The sequence below is a fragment of the Epinephelus fuscoguttatus genome, unplaced genomic scaffold (assembly GCF_011397635.1).
Source record: "Epinephelus fuscoguttatus unplaced genomic scaffold, E.fuscoguttatus.final_Chr_v1 AP022699.1".
NCBI lineage: Eukaryota > Metazoa > Chordata > Actinopteri > Perciformes > Serranidae > Epinephelus > Epinephelus fuscoguttatus.
Genome location: NW_026057521.1, coordinates 943,627 through 962,176, shown reverse-complemented (window position 1 = coordinate 962,176; position 18,550 = coordinate 943,627). Strand labels below are relative to the sequence as shown.

Below are 18,550 nucleotides of genomic sequence, written 5' to 3'. Positions count from 1 at the left end.
GACAGGTGAGACAGACAAACAGACAGACAGTTGAGACAGACAGGTGAGACAGGTGAGACAGACAGACAGACAGGTGAGACAGGTGTACCTTGAGGATGTACTGTCCCTGGTACTCTTGGACACAGAGGCGGAGTTGCTGAGGTGACAGGTGCATGGATCGGCTCTTCTTCCTGATGGACTCTGCTATGAGCTGCTCAGGTAAACTGTCATGACTCACCTGGACACAAACACACAGCAGATGGTGACATCATCATTGTTGCAGGCTGATGACATCGTTACACGCTGACAACATCATTACAGGCTGACGTCTGAGCTGTGTTCTGTTGGGACTCTCTGGGTCCTGGACTTCATTTGACACGTAGCACTGACCTAAACATCACCAACTACACTGCTCAGAAACATGAAGGTCACAGTGTTAAAGATCACAGTGTTAATGACCATAGTGTTAGAGGTCACAATGGTAATGGTCACAATGTTACTGGTCACAGTGTTAGAGGTCACAGTGTTAATGGTCACAGTGTTAGAGGTCACAGTGGTAATGGTCACAATGTTAATGGTCACAGTGTTAGAGGTTACAGTGTTAATGACCATAGTGTTAGAGGTCACAGTGTTAATGGTCACAGTGTTAGAGGTAACAGTGTTAAAGATCACAGTGTTAATGGCCACAGTGTTAGAAGTCACAGTGTTAATGGTCAGTGTTAGAGGTCACAGTGGTAAAGATCACAGTGTTAATGGCCACAGTGTTAATGGTCACAGTGTTAGAGGTCACAGTGGTAAAGATCACAGTGTTAATGGTCGCAGTGTTAGAAGTTACAGTGTTAATGGTCACAGTGTTAGAGGTCACAGTGGTAAAGATCACAGTGTTAATGGTCGCAGTGTTAGAAGTTACAGTGGTAATGGTCACAGTGTTAGAGGTCACAGTGTTAATGGTCACAGTGTTAGAGGTCACAGTGGTAATGGTCACAGTGTTAGAGGTCACAGTGGTAAAGATCACAGTGTTAATGGTCGCAGTGTTAGAAGTTACAGTGGTAATAGTCACAGTGTTAGAGGTCACAGTGGTAAAGATCACAGTGTTAATGGTCGCAGTGTTAGAGGTCACAGTGTTAATGGTCACAGTCCTAAAGGTCACAGTGGTAATGGTGAGCACATGTGACAGGCGTGAAAGAGTCTGAAGACACTGTGGTGAACGTTATGCTGCCATCCAGCATGACCGGTTTGCTGGTGGGTCAGTGATGGTCTGGGGAGGCAGATCCTTGGAGGGCCGCACAGACCTCCACATGCTAGCCAGAGGTACCCTGACTGCTGTTAGGTACCATGATGAAATCCTCAGAGCGATTGTCAGAACTTAGGCTGGTGCAGAGGGCCCTGGGTTCCTCCTGGTGCAGAGGGCCCTGGGTTCCTCCTGGTGCAGAGGGCCCTGGGTTTCTCCTGGTGCGGAGGGCCCTGGGTTTCTCCTGGTGTGGAGGGCTCTGGGTTCCGCCTGCTACAGAGGGCCCTGGGTTCCTCCTGGTGCAGAAGGCCCTGGGTTCCTCCTGGTGCAGAGGGCCCTGGGTTCCTCCTAGTGCAGAGGGCCCTGGGTTCCACCTGGTGCGGAGGGCCCTGGGTTCCACCTGGTGCGGCAGGTCCTGGGTTCCACCTGCTGCAGAGGGTCCTGGGTTCCACCTGGTACAGAGGGCCCTGGGTTCCTCCTGATGCGGAGGGCCCTGGGTTCCACCTGGTGTGGCGGGCCCTGGGTTCCTCCTGGTGCGGCAGGTCCTGGGTTCCTCCTGGTGCGGAGGGCCCTGGGTTCCACCTGGTGCGGTGGGTCCTGGGTTTCTCCTGGTGCGGCGGGTCCTGGGTTCCTCCTGGTGCGGCGGGCCCTGGGTTCCTCCTGATGCAGAGGGCCCTGGGTTCCACTTGGTGCAGTGGGTCCTGGGTTCCACCTGGTGCGGCAGGTCCTGGGTTCCTCCTGGTGCGGCAGGTCCTGGGTTCCGCCTGGTGCAGAGGGCCCTGGGTTCCTCCTGGTGCGGCGGGCCCTGGGTTCCTCCTGATGCAGAGGGCCCTGGGTTCCACTTGGTGCAGAGGGCCCTGGGTTCCACCTGGTGCAGAGGGCCCTGGATTCCTCCTGGTGTGGCAGGTCCTGGGTTCCACCTGGTGCGGAGGGCCCTGGGTTCCACCTGGTGCGGCAGGTCCTGGGTTCCACCTGGTGCAGAGGGCCCTGGGTTCCACCTGGTACAGAGGGCCCTGGGTTCCTCCTGATGTGGAGGGCCCTGGGTTCCACCTGGTGTGGCGGGCCCTGGGTTCCTCCTGGTGCGGAGGGCCCTGGGTTCCTCCTGGTGCGGAGGGCCCTGGGTTCCACCTGGTGCGGTGGGTCCTGGGTTCCACCTGGTGCGGCAGGTCCTGGGTTCCTCCTGGTGCGGCAGGTCCTGGGTTCCGCCTGGTGCAGAGGGCCCTGGATTCCATCTGGTGTGGCAGGTCCTGGGTTTCTCCTGGTTCGGCAGGTCCTGGGTTCCTCCTGGTGCAGAGGGCCCTGGGTTCCACCTGGTGCAGAGGGCCCTGGATTCCTCCTGGTGTGGTAGGTCCTGGGTTTCTCCTGGTGCGGCAGGTCCTGGGTTCCTCCTGGCGCAGAGGGCCCTGGGTTCCACCTGGTGCAGAGGGCCCTGGATTCCTCCTGGTGCAGAGGGCCCTAGATTCCACCTGGTGTGGCAGGTCCTGGGTTTCTCCTGGTGCGGCAGGTCCTGGGTTCCTCCTGGTGCAGAGGGCTCTGGGTTCCGCCTGGTGCAGAGGGCCCTGGGTTTCTCCTGGTGCGGCAGGTCCTGGGTTCCTCCTGGTGCGGAGGGCCCTGGGTTCCACGTGGTGCAGAGGGCCCTGGGTTCCTCCTGGTGTAGTGGGTCCTGGGTTCCTCCAAGTGCAGAGGGCCATGGGTTCCTCCTAGTGCAGAGGGCCATGGGTTCCTCCTGGTGCTGGGGGCCCTGGGTTCCACCTGGTGCAGAGGGCCCTGGGTTCCTCCTGGTGCAGAGGGCCCTGGGTTCCTCCTGGTGCAGCGGGCCCTGGTTTTCTTTTGGTGTGGTGATTTTGATTCCAGCTCTCAGTGGGTGGATGATTTTGGTTATTATGTCATTTTGTTCTCAGTAAGTTACTCAGCGTGCGTTAAGTTTGCACTGTCGCTCGTTCATCAAGATGTGACAGTATTCCTGACGGCAGTGGTTCTTCCAGGAGGATCATGTATCTGTCACAACATGAAACGTGTTCAGGGATGGTTTGAGGAACAGGACAGAGTTCGAGGTTTGGCCTTTAAACTCCACAGATATGAATCTGATCGATCATCTGTGGGATAAGCTGGAAAAATCGGTCTGATCCATGGAGGTCCCCGATCACAGCTGACAGGACTGACCGCTCAGGGTGTTGGATTTATTTAGTGGTGTCCATCAGTAAGAACTGAAACTTGTCCTGGTCAGATTCCTTCATTGATCAGGATCTGAATGATCCTCAGAGTCTCTGTCTCTCAGACACTAACAGAGCAGCTGATTTACACCAGGAAACACTCTGAACATACAGGTTCAGGTTTCTCTGGCGCTGCTCTTTGTGGAGGAGCTGCTGATTATGAACACATGAATGTCTCTATCTACAGTCACGATTTGGTTTCTCCGTTCTGGTATACTGCAGAAACATGGTGGTCCAACATGGTGATCTCTGCAGACTAGGACCTGCTCCCTGTGTAGATATGAATGTCTCATTCTGAGGTAATGAGGACACATAAACTGATCAGACGAGGTTTAAATCCAACATGGCGGCACCTGACAGGATCTGCTGCAACAGTCTGTCAGACCTTCGATTGCTGTGTCCTGACGTACAGCTGGTCCTTCTGAGGTCCAGGACGTGTTGGTGCCACATGCCACAGTCATCCCGAGGGGGACCTGCACACCACCGGGCAGCAGCTGGTTTTAATTTTGTGGCCGACCCCGACTGGACCAGATCCAACCCCCGGATCATCATCAGACACACGGTCCTGATCTGTGGCCACGCCTTCCGCTGGTGATGAAGTTTTCATTTCTAAAATAATACGTCATTAATCAGGTTACATACAACCAAATGTTACATGGTGAAGTGGGAGGGTGAGGGGCCACATGGACGTCCACACAGGGGTTATTCATGGAAATGGGGACGCAGAAACTGTGAACTGGCCTTTAGTTTAAGACTCTGACTCAGCTTTGACACGTCCTGTGATCTCACAGCACAAGACGGACACAAACATACATCAGGTTTACCTTCAGGGTGTATTTCTGTTTGGAGTTGGACGGAGACACGATAACCCAGATGGTCACGATCAACCTCCCTGCAGAGACAGACAGACAGTTAGAGACAGGCAGGTGTGTTAACATGTGCTTGTCCCCGGGCTCCTGAGACTAGCTGTCCAACTGTGTCCAACAGGTGCGTACCTTTGTCCAGCTTGCTATAGATGTGGGGGGGGAGCTGGGGGCTGGACTCCACATTGGGCGGGTACACGTAGAGCGCCTGGCTGTGGGCCCCTCCCCCCTCTCTCTCCTCCATGGCCTCTCTGCACACGCTCAGTATGGAGCGGCGGAAGTCCTGAACCTCGGGGTCCTTCATCATCTCGAACTCACAGACCGGCATCCCAATGGCAAACCCTGAGGACAGGACGGACTTAGTCTGAGGGTGGGGGCGGAGTCTGATGAGACATGAGGTCAGGATCAGTGATGAGGTCATAGGGGTGAGGACATGGACCAATAAGAAGCAGACGAACTGTGTTCTAGGCAACAGGTGATGACAGGTGACAACAGGTGATGACAGGTGAGGTCAGGTGATGACAGGTGAGGACAGGTGATGACAGGTGAGGACAGGTGATTACAGGTGATGACAGGTGATAACAGGTGATTACAGGCGATTACAGGTGAAGACAGGAGATGACAAGTGAGGACAGGTGATTACAGGTGATGGCAGGTGATTACAGGTGATGACAGGTGATAACAGGTGATTACAGGCGATTACAGGTGAAGACAGGAGATGACAAGTGAGGACAGGTGATTACAGGTGATGGCAGGTGATTACAGGTGATGACAGGTGATAACAGGTGATTACAGGCGATTACAGGTGAAGACAGGAGATGACAAGTGAGGACAGGTGATTACAGGTGATGACAGGTGTATGGAGTTAGATTTGTGTCATTAATACCTGTAAATGCACAGAGAGTGATCTACAAATATTTCTTGATCTGCACACGTTTCATAATTATGTGTGTGAACAAATCGTACAATCTGTGTGTAAATGTGTAATCCGTAAATATAAAACACATTCCACAAATACAAAAAATATCTGTGAATACATTAAATTAATTTGGACAGGTGAGGTCAGGTGATGACAGGTGAGGACAGGTGAGGACAAGTGAGGTGTGTTACCTATCTCTCGGTTCAGGATCTTCTCCTCTCGGTTGCCCAGCGGCTCGATAACCTTCAGGATATCACATATGACATCAGAACATAGAACCAAACACAACAGACTGACCATCATCCCTGAGACACATGATATCACATCAGACAACAGAACACAGAACCAAACACAACAGACTGACCATCATCCCTGAGACACATGACATCACATATGACATCAGAACATAGAACCAAACACAACAGACTGACCATCATCCCTGAGACACATGACATCACATATGACATCAGAACATAGAACCAAACACAACAGACTGACCATCATCCCTGAGACACATGATATCACATCAGACAACAGAACATAGAACCAAACACAACAGACTGACCATCATCCCTGAGACACATGACATCACATATGACATCAGAACATAGAACCAAACACAACAGACTGACCATCATCCCTGAGACACATGACATCACATATGACATCAGAACATAGAACCAAACACAACAGACTGACCATCATCCCTGAGACATGATATCACATCAGACAACAGAACACAGAACACATCACAACAGACTGACCATCATCCCTGAGACACATGACAACCCATCAGACAACAGAACATAGAACCAAGCACAACAGACTGACCATCATCCCTGAGACACATGACATCACATCAGACAACAGAACATAGAACCAAGCACAACAGACTGACCATCATCCCTGAGACACATGACATCACATCAGACAACAGAACATAGAACCAAACACAACAGACTGACCATCATCCCTGAGACACATGACATCACATCAGACAACAGAACATAGAACCAAACACAACAGACTGACCATCATCCCTGAGACACATGACACATCAGACAACAGAACATAGAACCAAACACAACAGACTGACCATCATCCCTGAGACACATGACATCACATCAGACAACAGAACATAGAACCAAACACAACAGACTGACCATCATCCCTGAGACACATGACATCACATCAGACAACAGAACATAGAACCAAACACAACAGACTGACCATCATCCCTGAGACACATGCCATCACATCAGACAACAGAACACAGAACCAAACACAACAGACTGACCATCATCCCTGAGACACATGCCATCACATCAGACAACAGAACACAGAACCAAACACAACAGACTGACCATCATCCCTGAGACACATGACAACCCATCAGACAACAGAACATAGAACCAAACACAACAGACTGACCATCATCCCTGAGACACATGCCATCACATCAGACAACAGAACATAGAACCAAGCACAACAGACTGACCATCATCCCTGAGACACATGACAACCCATCAGACAACAGAACATAGAACCAAGCACAACAGACTGACCATCATCCCTGAGACACATGACAACCCATCAGACAACAGAACACAGAACCAAACACAACAGACTGACCATCATCCCTGAGACACATGACAACCCATCAGACAACAGAACATAGAACCAAGCACAACAGACTGACCATCATCCCTGAGACACATGACATCACATCAGACAACAGAACATAGAACCAAACACAACAGACTGACCATCATCCCTGAGACACATGACATCACATCAGACAACAGAACATAGAACCAAGCACAACAGACTGACCATCATCCCTGAGACACATGACAACCCATCAGACAACAGAACACAGAACCAAGCACAAGACTGACCATCATCCCTGAGACACATGACATCACATCAGACAACAGAACATAGAACCAAACACAACAGACTGACCATCATCCCTGAGACACATGATATCACATCAGACAACAGAACATAGAACCAAACACAACAGACTGACCATCATCCCTGAGACACATGACATCACATCAGACAACAGAACACAGAACCAAGCACAACAGACTGACCATCATCCCTGAGACACATGACAACCCATCAGACAACAGAACATAGAACCAAGCACAACAGACTGACCATCATCCCTGAGACACATGACATCACATCAGACAACAGAACATAGAACCAAGCACAACAGACTGACCATCATCCCTGAGACACATGACAACCCATCAGACAACAGAACACAGAACCAAGCACATCAGACTGACCATCATCCCTGAGACACATGACAACCCATCAGACAACAGAACATAGAACCAAGCACAACAGACTGACCATCATCCCTGAGACACATGATATCACATCAGACAACAGAACATAGAACCAAGCACAACAGACTGACCATCATCCCTGAGACACATGCCATCACATCAGACAACAGAACATAGAACCAAGCACAACAGACTGACCATCATCCCTGAGACACATGATATCACATCAGACAACAGAACATAGAACCAAGCACAACAGACTGACCATCATCCCTGAGACACATGACAACTCATCAGACAACAGAACATAGAACCAAACACAACAGACTGACCATCATCCCTGAGACACATGACATCACATCAGACAACAGAACACAGAACCAAACACAACAGACTGACCATCATCCCTGAGACACATGACATCACATCAGACAACAGAACACAGAACCAAACACAACAGACTGACCATCATCCCTGAGACACATGACAACCCATCAGACAACAGAACATAGAACCAAGCACAACAGACTGACCATCATCCCTGAGACACATGACATCACATCAGACAACAGAACATAGAACCAAGCACAACAGACTGACCATCATCCCTGAGACACATGACAACCCATCAGACAACAGAACACAGAACCAAGCACAAGACTGACCATCATCCCTGAGACACATGACAACCCATCAGACAACAGAACATAGAACCAAACACAACAGACTGACCATCATCCCTGAGACACATGACAACCCATCAGACAACAGAACATAGAACCAAACACAACATAGAACAGAACAAAGGCGTACCATTGGGCAGGCAGCAGTCCACCAGGATGCGAGGGGGCATCAGGTGGAGCCCCCACAGCTCCCCAGATGACGGCCTGGGCGCCATGGCAACCACCAATCACAAGCTGCCTCACCTCAGCGCTGGGCTAGTTGGACAGACACAGACAGACACAGACAGACAGACACACACACACACACACACACACACACACAGACAGGTGAGTCTACATGGGTCTTCGACTGTTCAGGGACCACAGGTTAACCCTTCCTGGTCCTTTTCTCCTGCACACATTTTGGACAGGGACCACATGAGCACACTTTTGACCTGACTGACCCTGTTCTGTAACCAGATTGACTCTCTCTGGCCCTGCTTGGTCCTGTTTGGTCTTCTTTTGCACCCACATTGGACCAGACTGAACCAGTTTGACCCTATTTGGACCTCATAGACCCAGTTTAACCTTGTTTGGCCCAGACTGATGCAGTTTGGTCCACTCTGGTCCTGTTTTAGGCCCAGTTTGTCCCTAACAGACCCAGTTTGGTCCTGTTTGGCCCAGACTGACCTAGACTGACCCAGTTTGGGGTCAGTCTAGGTCAATGATGAAGTTCATTGTTCCTGTCTTCCATCGAGGACGAGGACGGTCCCAGGAGACAGTTTCAGTCTGTCTCACATCAGACGATTAAATATTAATAAAATATATAACATTTTATTTTACAGGTGAAAAATACTTTTAAATCTTTCAGACATGATGTATGATGTTTCTAATATTTGTCCCTTAACCTGTGAAACATGTCATCACATGTGGTTCATCATGTTCTGATAAGATAAGATAAGATAAGACACACCTCATTTCTCACAATTGAGAAATTCCAGTGTTACAGCAGTCAAGGAGAAAGAGTCAGATTAAAAATTTCAAAATTAAAAATGTAAGAGTTAGGTTTACAAACAACATTCACAATATTAAGAACAATATTAAACAAAATTTCTGTAATGTTTATCTGTGAATCACGTCCTCTGTGGACATTTGTTTTTATTTGTTCTTTAATATTTGTCCTTTATTTTACATCAGTTTAAAATACAATTCTTTATTTATCTATTTATTTATGAATTCATTTTTATTTTGAGTCAGTTTTCTATAAATATCTCTTCACTTCTTTCATGTCTTCATGTCTCTCTGTCTCTTTGTGTTTTTTCAATGAAGCCGTCAAACAAAGAGCAGAAAGTAGGACACACACACACAGTAGGACACACACACACACACACACACACACACACAGTAGGACACACACACACACACACACACACACACAGTAGGACACACACACACACACACACACACACAGTAGGACACACACACACACACACACACAGTAGGACACACACACACACACACACACACACACACACACACAGTAGGACACACACACACACAGTAGGACTCACACACACACACACACACACACACAGTAGGACACACACACACACACACACACACACACACACACACAGTCGAACAGACAAAAGCAGAAGCAGCGCATGTGTGTGTGTGTGTGTGTGTATTATGTGTGTATATTGTGCGTGTGTGTGAGGAAGTGGACTTCCTGTAGCTCTTCCTGTTGACCTGCTGAATTAAAGCTGTGATCTGATGAAACATTGATTCACTGTTTGTTTGTTTCTTTCATTTACAGAAAACTGTTTGTTTATTTATCAACAATCACATTTTTAAAAATATAAAATAAATTAGATTCTGTTTTTTCTTAAAATATGATTTAAAGTTTACAGAATATAACCAAGAGCATCCTATGAGCTTTTGACTATATATCTTTAAATGTTAGAGCAGAAACATCAGACGGGTCGGACCGCAGCCTTTGACTATATATCTTTAAATGTTAGAGCAGAAACATCAGACGGGTCGGACCGCAGCCTTTAGCTATATATCTTTAAATGTTAGAGCAGAAACATCAGACGGGTCGGACCGCAGCCTTTAGCTATATATCTTTAAATGTTAGAGCAGAAACATCAGACGGGTCGGACCGCAGCCTTTAACTATATATCTTTAAATGTTAGAGCAGAAACATCAGACGGGTCGGACCGCAGCCTTTAGCTATATATCTTTAAATGTTAGAGCAGAAACATCAGACGGGTCGGACCGCAGCCTTTAGCTATATATCTTTAAATGTTAGAGCAGAAACATCAGACGGGTCGGACCGCAGCCTTTGACTATATATCTTTAAACGTTAGAGCAGAAACATCAGACGGGTCGGACCGCAGCCTTTGACTATATATCTTTAAATGTTAGAGCAGAAACATCAGACGGGTCGGACCGCAGCCTTTGACTATATATCTTTAAATGTTAGAGCAGAAACAGATGTGACATGTTTACTGATGATGTCACATGTTTGTAAACACAGCAGGTAAACAGGAAGTTGTTTACTAACACAGACTGATGTGTTCCGAGACAAACTGAATCTTTATTATTGAAACTCATTTGATCTCCTCCGCTCATCTCCTGTTTCATCTCCTGTCTCCTCTCCTCTCCTCCTCTCCTGTCTCCTCTCCTCCTCTCCTGTCTCCTCTCCTCCCCTCCTCCTTCCTCTCCTCTCCTGTTTCTTTCCTTTTTCAGTACTCCTCTCCTCCCTCCCTCCTCTCCTGTGTCCTCTCCTGTTTCCTTCCCTCTCTTCTTCTCCTGTTTCTTCTCCTCTCACCTCTCCTGTCTCCTCTCCTCTCCTGTTTCCTCTCTTCTCCTCCATTCCTCTCCTGTTTCCTCTCCTCTCCTGTTTCCTCTCCTCTTCTCCTCTCCTGTTTCCTCTCCTCTCCCCTCTCCTCTCTTCCTCCTTCCTCTCCTCTCCTCCCCTCCTCTCCTGTCTCCTCTCCTCCTCCCCTCCTCCCCTGTTTCCTCTCCTCCCCTCCTCTCCTCATCTCTTCCTCCTTCCTCTCCTGTCCTGTTTCCTCCCCTCTTCGCTCCTCCTCTCCTCCCTCCCGCCCTCCTCTCCTGTCTCCTCTCCTCTTCGCTTCTCCTCTCCCCTCTCTTTTCCCCTCCTCTCCTGTTTCCTCTCCTCTTCCCTCTCCTCCCCTCCTGTTTCCTCTCCTCTTCCTTATCCTCCCCTCCTCTCCTGTCTCCTCTCCTCTCTCCTCGCTTCCTCCTCTCCTGTTTCCTCTCCTGTCTCCTCTCCTCCTCTCCTGTCTCCTCTTCTCCCCTCCTCCCCTCCTCTCCTGTCTCCTCTCCTCTTCTCTTCCGCTCCTCTCCTGTTTCCTCCCCTTTTCGCTCCTCCTCCCCTCCCTCCCTCCCTCCTCTCCTGTCTCCTGTCCTCTTCTCCTCTCCTGTTTCCTCTCCTCCCCTCCTCCCTCCTCTCCTGTCTCCTCTCCTGTCTCCTCTTCTCTCCTCCTCCCCTCCTCTTCTGTCTCCTCTCCTCCCCTCCTCCTCCCCTCCTCCCTCCTCTCCTCATGACCTCAGACTATGGGATGGTTGCCATGGCAGCAGCAGTAGGAGCATCAGCGGATGAAATCAAAGAAACTCTTTGTTCTGTCACTCACCTGAGCTCGTGCCTGTCGCTCCAGCAGCGCGTGCCTCCGCACATAGCGCCTGTCTGTCTACCTGTCTGTGTCTCTCTGTCCGCCTGTCTGTCCACCTGTCTGTCCCTCAGTCTGTCTCCGTGTCTTCCTGTGTCTTTGTCTCCGGTTATGTCTCCGCCGGTTGATCCATCAGTCCCCGCTACTGCTCTGTTCAACACACACAGACAGACACGTCACAAACACCTGTCTGTCCCCCTGTCTGTCCCCCTGTCTGTCCCCGTAGCCGGTAGCAGCAGCAGACGGAGGGAAGCCGCTGTTCACCGGGAGCTGCAGAACAATGTGCTGGAAGAGGAGGAGGAGGAGGAGGGTGTGGGCTCATCCTCTTCCTCTCTTAAAGGGCCAGCAGCCTCAAAGAGCTGCTGCCAACACACAACCAACCCCACACACACACACACACACACATTCATATATGTATATATATATACATGTGTGTGTATGTGTATATATATATATGCATATATATATATATATATATATATATATATATATATATATATATATATATATGTATATATATATACAGTACAGGCCAAAAGTTTGGACACACCTTCTCATTCAATGCGTTTTCTTTATTTTCATGACTATTTACATTGTAGATTCTCACTGAAGGCATCAAAACTATGAATGAACACATGTGGAGTTATGTACTTAACAAAAAAAGGTGAAATAACTGAAAACATGTTTTATATTCTAGTTTCTTCAAAATAGCCACCCTTTGCTCTGATTACTGCTTTGCACACTCTTGGCATTCTCTCCATGAGCTTCAAGAGGTAGTCACCTGAAATGGTTTTTCAACAGTCTTGAAGGAGTTCCCAGAGGTGTTTAGCACTTGTTGGCCCCTTTGCCTTCACTCTGCGGTCCAGCTCACCCCAAACCATCTCGATTGGGTTCAGGTCCGGTGACTGTGGAGGCCAGGTCATCTGCCGCAGCACTCCATCACTCTCCTTCTTGGTCAAATAGCCCTTACACAGCCTGGAGGTGTGTTTGGGGTCATTGTCCTGTTGAAAAAATAAATGATCGTCCAACTAAACGCAAACCGGATGGGATGGCATGTCGCTGCAGGATGCTGTGGTAGCCATGCTGGTTCAGTGTGCCTTCAATTTTGAATAAATCCCCAACAGTGTCACCAGCAAAACACCCCCACACCATCACACCTCCTCCTCCATGCTTCACAGTGGAACCAGGCATGTGGATTCATCCGTTCACCTTTTCTGCGTCTCACAAAGACACGGCGGTTGGAACCAAAGATCTCAAATTTGGACTCATCAGACCAAAGCACAGATTTCCACTGGTCTAATGTCCATTCCTTGTGTTTCTTGGACCAAACAAATCTCTTCTGCTTGTTGCCTCTCCTTAGCAGTGGTTTCCTAGCAGCTATTTGACCATGAAGGCCTGATTCGCTAGTGATCTCCTCTTAACAGTTGTTCTAGAGATGGGTCTGCTGCTAGAACTCTGTGTGGCATTCATCTGGTCTCTGATCTGAGCTGCTGTTAACTTGCGATTTCTGAGGCTGGTGACTCGGATGAACTTATCCTCAGAAGCAGAGGTGACTCTTGGTCTTCCTTTCCTGGGTCGGTCCTCATGTGTGCCAGTTTCGTTGTAGCGCTTGATGGTTTTTGCGACTCCACTTGGGGACACATTTAAAGTTTTTGCAATTTTCCGGACTGACTGACCTTCATTTCTTAAAGTAATGATGGCCACTCGTTTTTCTTTTTTAGTTAGCTGATTGGTTCTTGCCATAATATGAATTTTAACAGTTGTCCAATAGGGCTGTCGGCTGATGTATTAACCTGACTTCTGCACAACACAACTGATGGTCCTTCCCCATTGATAAAGCAAGAAATTCCACTAATTAACACTGATAAGGCACACCTGTGAAGTGGAAACCATTTCAGGTGACTACCTCTTGAAGCTCATGGAGAGAATGCCAAGAGTGTGCAAAGCAGTAATCAGAGCAAAGGGTGGCTATTTTGAAGAAACTAGAATATAAAACATGTTTTCAGTTATTTCACCTTTTTTTGTTAAGTACATAACTCCACATGTGTTTGAGGCCAGGTCATCTGCCAGCACTCCATCACTCTCCTTCTTGGTCAAATAGCCCTTACACAGCCTGGAGGTGTGTTTGGGGTCATTGTCCTGTTGAAAAATAAATGATCGTCCAACTAAACGCAAAGCGGATGGGATGGCATGTCGCTGCAGGATGCTGTGGTAGCCATGCTGGTTCAGTGTGCCTTCAATTTTGAATAAATCCCCAACAGTGTCACCAGCAAAACACCCCCACACCATCACACCTCCTCCTCCATGCTTCACAGTGGGAACCAGGCATGTGGAATCCATCCGTTCACCTTTTCTGCCTCTCACAAAGACACGGCGGTTGGAACCAAAGATCTCAAATTTGGACTCATCAGACCAAAGCACAGATTTCCACTGGTCTAATGTCCATTCCTTGTGTTTCTTGGCCCAAACAAATCTCTTCTGCTTGTTGCCTCTCCTTAGCAGTGGTTTCCTAGCAGCTATTTGACCATGAAGGCCTGATTCACGCAGTCTCCTCTTAACAGTTGTTCTAGAGATGGGTCTGCTGCTAGAACTCTGTGTGGCATTCATCTGGTCTCTGATCTGAGCTGCTGGTAACTGCATTTCTGAGGCTGGTGACTCGGATGAACTTATCCTCAGAAGCAGAGGTGACTCTTGGTCTTCCTTTCCTGGGTCGGTCCTCATGTGTGCCAGTTTCGTTGTAGCGCTTGATGGTTTTTGCGACTCCACTTGGGGACACATTTAAAGTTTTTGCAATTTTCCGGACTGACTGACCTTCATTTCTTAAAGTAATGATGGCCACTGGTTTTTCTTTAGTTAGCTGATTGGTTCTTGCCATAATATGAATTTTAACAGTTGTCCAATAGGGCTGTCGGCTGTGTATTAACCTGACTTCTGCACAACACAACTGATGGTCCCAACCCCATTGATAAAGCAAGAAATTCCACTAATTAACCCTGATAAGGCACACCTGTGAAGTGGAAACCATTTCAGGTGACTACCTCTTGAAGCTCATGGAGAGAATGCCAAGAGTGTGCAAAGCAGTAATCAGAGCAAAGGGTGGCTATTTTGAAGAAACTAGAATATAAAACATGTTTTCAGTTATTTCACCTTTTTTTGTTAAGTACATAACTCCACATGTGTTCATTCATAGTTTTGATGCCTTCAGTGAGAATCTACAATGTAAATAGTCATGAAAATAAAGAAAACGCATTGAATGAGAAGATTTAATATATATATTAAATATATATGTATAGATAGATATAGGCATATTTATACTGTACAGTATGTACACACACACACACACACACATACATATATGTTTAGACATATAAACAGACAGACAGACAGACAGACAGACAGACAGACAGATGGGGGGTTCAGAGGTTCCACTGATCCTTCAACATGTTTGATGTCTGACAGCCAATCAGAGAGCAGCATGTAAACAACACAAACAGCACTCAGTTAAACACTTTGTTTACATCCAGGACATGTGTGTGTGTGTGTGTGTGTGTGTGTGTGTGTGTGTGTGTGTGTGTGTGCACGTGTGTATTAATGTTAAAACAAAGATTAAAACGTGTCAACAAACAAAGACTGATAATAAACATGTAAATAAATACACAGACCTGATGAGTTCAGCTCGACACTGTGAGCGACAGCCTCATTCTTCTTCTCCTTCTTCTTTGAGCTCAAAACATGTTTTTCATTTCACAGTCAAACAATACTCTCTTCCTCTTCCTCTTCCTCTCCCTCTTCCTCTCCCTCTGTGGGTGAAACTGTTTCCTCTCCTCAGGACAAGAGGTCATGTGATGTCACAGTGATGTCAGACAGGGTCATGATCTACATCATCTGATGTGACGTGATGTCATCTCTGAGATTATTTACAGTACGACACTTGGGACAGAAGGCTGAGGAAATAACTACTCAAGCTATAGTGTAACTGTACTCTAACTCTAACTGTTGTAACTGTATTTAAAGTAACAGTACTCTAAATTTAGTAACTGTAATTAAAGTAACAGTACTTTATCTGTAGTAACTGTAATTGAAGTAAAACTATTCTAACTGTAGTAATTGCATTTAAAGTAAGATTACTCTAACTGTAGTAACTGTAATTAAAGTACTAGTACCCTAACTGTAGTAACTGTATTTAAAGTAACAGTACTCTAACTGTAGTGACTGTATTTAAAGTAACAGTACTCTAACTGTAGTAACTGTAATTGAAGTAACAGTACTGTAACTTTAGTAATTGTATTTACAGTAACAGTACTGTAACTTTAGTAACTGTATTTCAAGTAACAGTACTCTAACTGTAGTTACTGTATTTAAAGTAACAGTACTCCAACTGTAGTGACTGTTTTTAAAGTAACATTACTCTAACTGTAGTAACTGTAATTGAAGTAACGGTACTGTAACTTTAGTAACTATTTACAATAACAGTACTCTAACGTTAGTAACTGTATTGAAAGTAACAGTACTCTAACTGTAGTAACAGCATTTCAAGTAACAGTACTCTAACTGTAGTAACTGTATTTCAAGTAACAGTACTGTAACTGTAGTTACTGCATTGAAAGTAACAGTACTCTAACTGTAGTAACAGTATTTCAAGTAACAGTACTGTAACTGTAGTTACTGCAATGAAAGTAACAGTACTCTAACTGTAGTAACTGTATTTCACGTAATAGTACTGTAACTGTAGTTACTGCATTGAAAGTAACAGTAATCTAACTGTAGTAACTGTATTTAAAGTAACAGTACTCTAACTGTAATAACTGTATTTCAAGTAACAGTACTCTAACTGTAGTAACTGTATTTAAAGTAACAGTACTCTAACTGCAGTAACCGTAATTATAGTAACAGTATTGTAACTGTAGTAACCGTATTTAAAGTAACAGTACTCTAACTGTAGTATCTGTATTTAAAGTAACAGTACTCTAACTGTAGTAACCGTATTTAAAGTAACAGTACTCGAATGTTAGTAACTGTATTTAAAGTAAAAGTACTCTAACTGTAGTAACTGTATTTAAAGTAACAGTACTCTAACTGTATTTAAAGTAAGATTACTCTAACTGTAGTTATTGTAATTAAAGTAACAGTACCCTAATTGTAGTAACTGTATTTAAAGCAACAGTACTGTAACTTTAGTAACTGTATTTACAGTAACATTACTCTAACTGTAGTAACTGTATTTAAAGTAACATTACTCTAACTGCAGTAACTGTAATTGAAGTAACAGTAATGTAACTTTAGTAACTGTATTTACAGTAACATTACTCTAACTGTAGTAACTGCATTGAAAGTAACAGTATTCTAACTGCAGTTACTGTAATTAAAGTAACAGTACTGTAAATTTAGTAACTGTATTTACAGTAACATTACTCTAACTGTAGTAACCATATTTAAAGTAACATTACTCTAACTGCAGTAACTGTAATTGAAGTAACAGTACTGTAACTTTAGTAACTGTATTTACAGTAACATTACTCTAACTGTAGTAACTGTATTTAAAGTAACATTACTCTAACTGCAGTAACTGTAACTGAAGTAACAGTAATGTAACTTTAGTAACTGTATTTACAGTAACATTACTCTAACTGTAGTAACTGCATTGAAAGTAACAGTACTCTAACTTTAGTAACTGTATTTACAGTAACATTACTCTAACGTTAGTAACTGTATTTAAAGTAACAGTACTTTAACTGTAGTTACTGCATTGAAAGTAACAGTACTCTAACTGTAGTAACCGTATTTAAAGTAACATTACTCTAACTGCAGTAACTGTAATTGAAGTAACAGTAATGTAACTTTAGTAACTGTATTTAAAGTAACAGTACTTTAACTGTAGTTACTGCATTGAAAGTAACAGTACTTTAACTGTAGTTACTGCATTGAAAGTAACAGTACTCTAACTTTAGTAACTGTATTTACAGTAACATTACTCTAACGTTAGTAACTGTATTTAAAGTAACAGTACTTTAACTGTAGTTACTGCATTGAAAGTAACAGTACTTTAACTGTAGTTACTGCATTGAAAGTAACAGTACTCTAACTGTAGTAACCGTATTTAAAGTAACATTACTCTAACTGCAGTAACTGTAATTGAAGTAACAGTAATGTAACTTTAGTAACTGTATTTACAGTAACATTACTTTAACTGTAGTAACTGCATTGAAAGTAACAGTACTCTAACTATAGTAACCATATTTAAAGTAACCGTACTCTCATTACAGTACAGTAACAGGATGGAGTACACAGAGGAGACAGTCAGGCTCAGCTCAGTGTTTCACTGCTGAAGACAAAGACATCACAGGTCAAAGCTCCACAAAGGACGTCAAACGTGTCCAGGAATTGTCCATCACCATCATCAGGTTCAGGTAACAGGTAAATGTTTGAGATTACAGGTAAATGTTTGAGATTACAGGTAAATGTTTGAGATTACAGAAAGAAGAAACAGTCTGAAAGAGTGAGAAAAAAATGACCTGATGAGGAAAGTGAGAACAGATTTAAACTGACCATTATAAACTGGTTTAAACTGACCAACATAAACTGATTTAAATGGGTACAGACCATTATAAACTGGTTTAAACTGACCAATATAAACTGGTTTAAACTGACCAACATAAACTGATTTAAATGGGTACAGACCATT

The 18,550-nt window shown here is 45.4% G+C and overlaps 1 protein-coding gene across 1 annotated transcript in view; it reads right to left on the bottom strand.

Moving 5' to 3' along the window:
* LOC125885349 (phosphatidylinositol 4,5-bisphosphate 3-kinase catalytic subunit alpha isoform-like) overlaps positions 1-12,225 on the bottom strand; it is a 78,758-nt gene extending 66,533 nt beyond the window's left edge. The window contains exons 1-8 of the mRNA XM_049570832.1: positions 11,833-12,225; positions 8,275-8,446; positions 5,758-5,765; positions 5,637-5,644; positions 5,397-5,510; positions 4,419-4,628; positions 4,248-4,315; positions 89-217 (exon numbers count right to left, since the gene is read on the bottom strand). Coding sequence (XP_049426789.1) covers positions 89-217; positions 4,248-4,315; positions 4,419-4,628; positions 5,397-5,510; positions 5,637-5,644; positions 5,758-5,765; positions 8,275-8,406 — 669 coding nt within the window. The 5' untranslated portion in view covers positions 8,407-8,446; positions 11,833-12,225. The remainder of the gene's footprint in view (positions 1-88; positions 218-4,247; positions 4,316-4,418; positions 4,629-5,396; positions 5,511-5,636; positions 5,645-5,757; positions 5,766-8,274; positions 8,447-11,832) is intronic.
* Between the last annotated feature and the right edge of the window lie 6,325 nt (positions 12,226-18,550).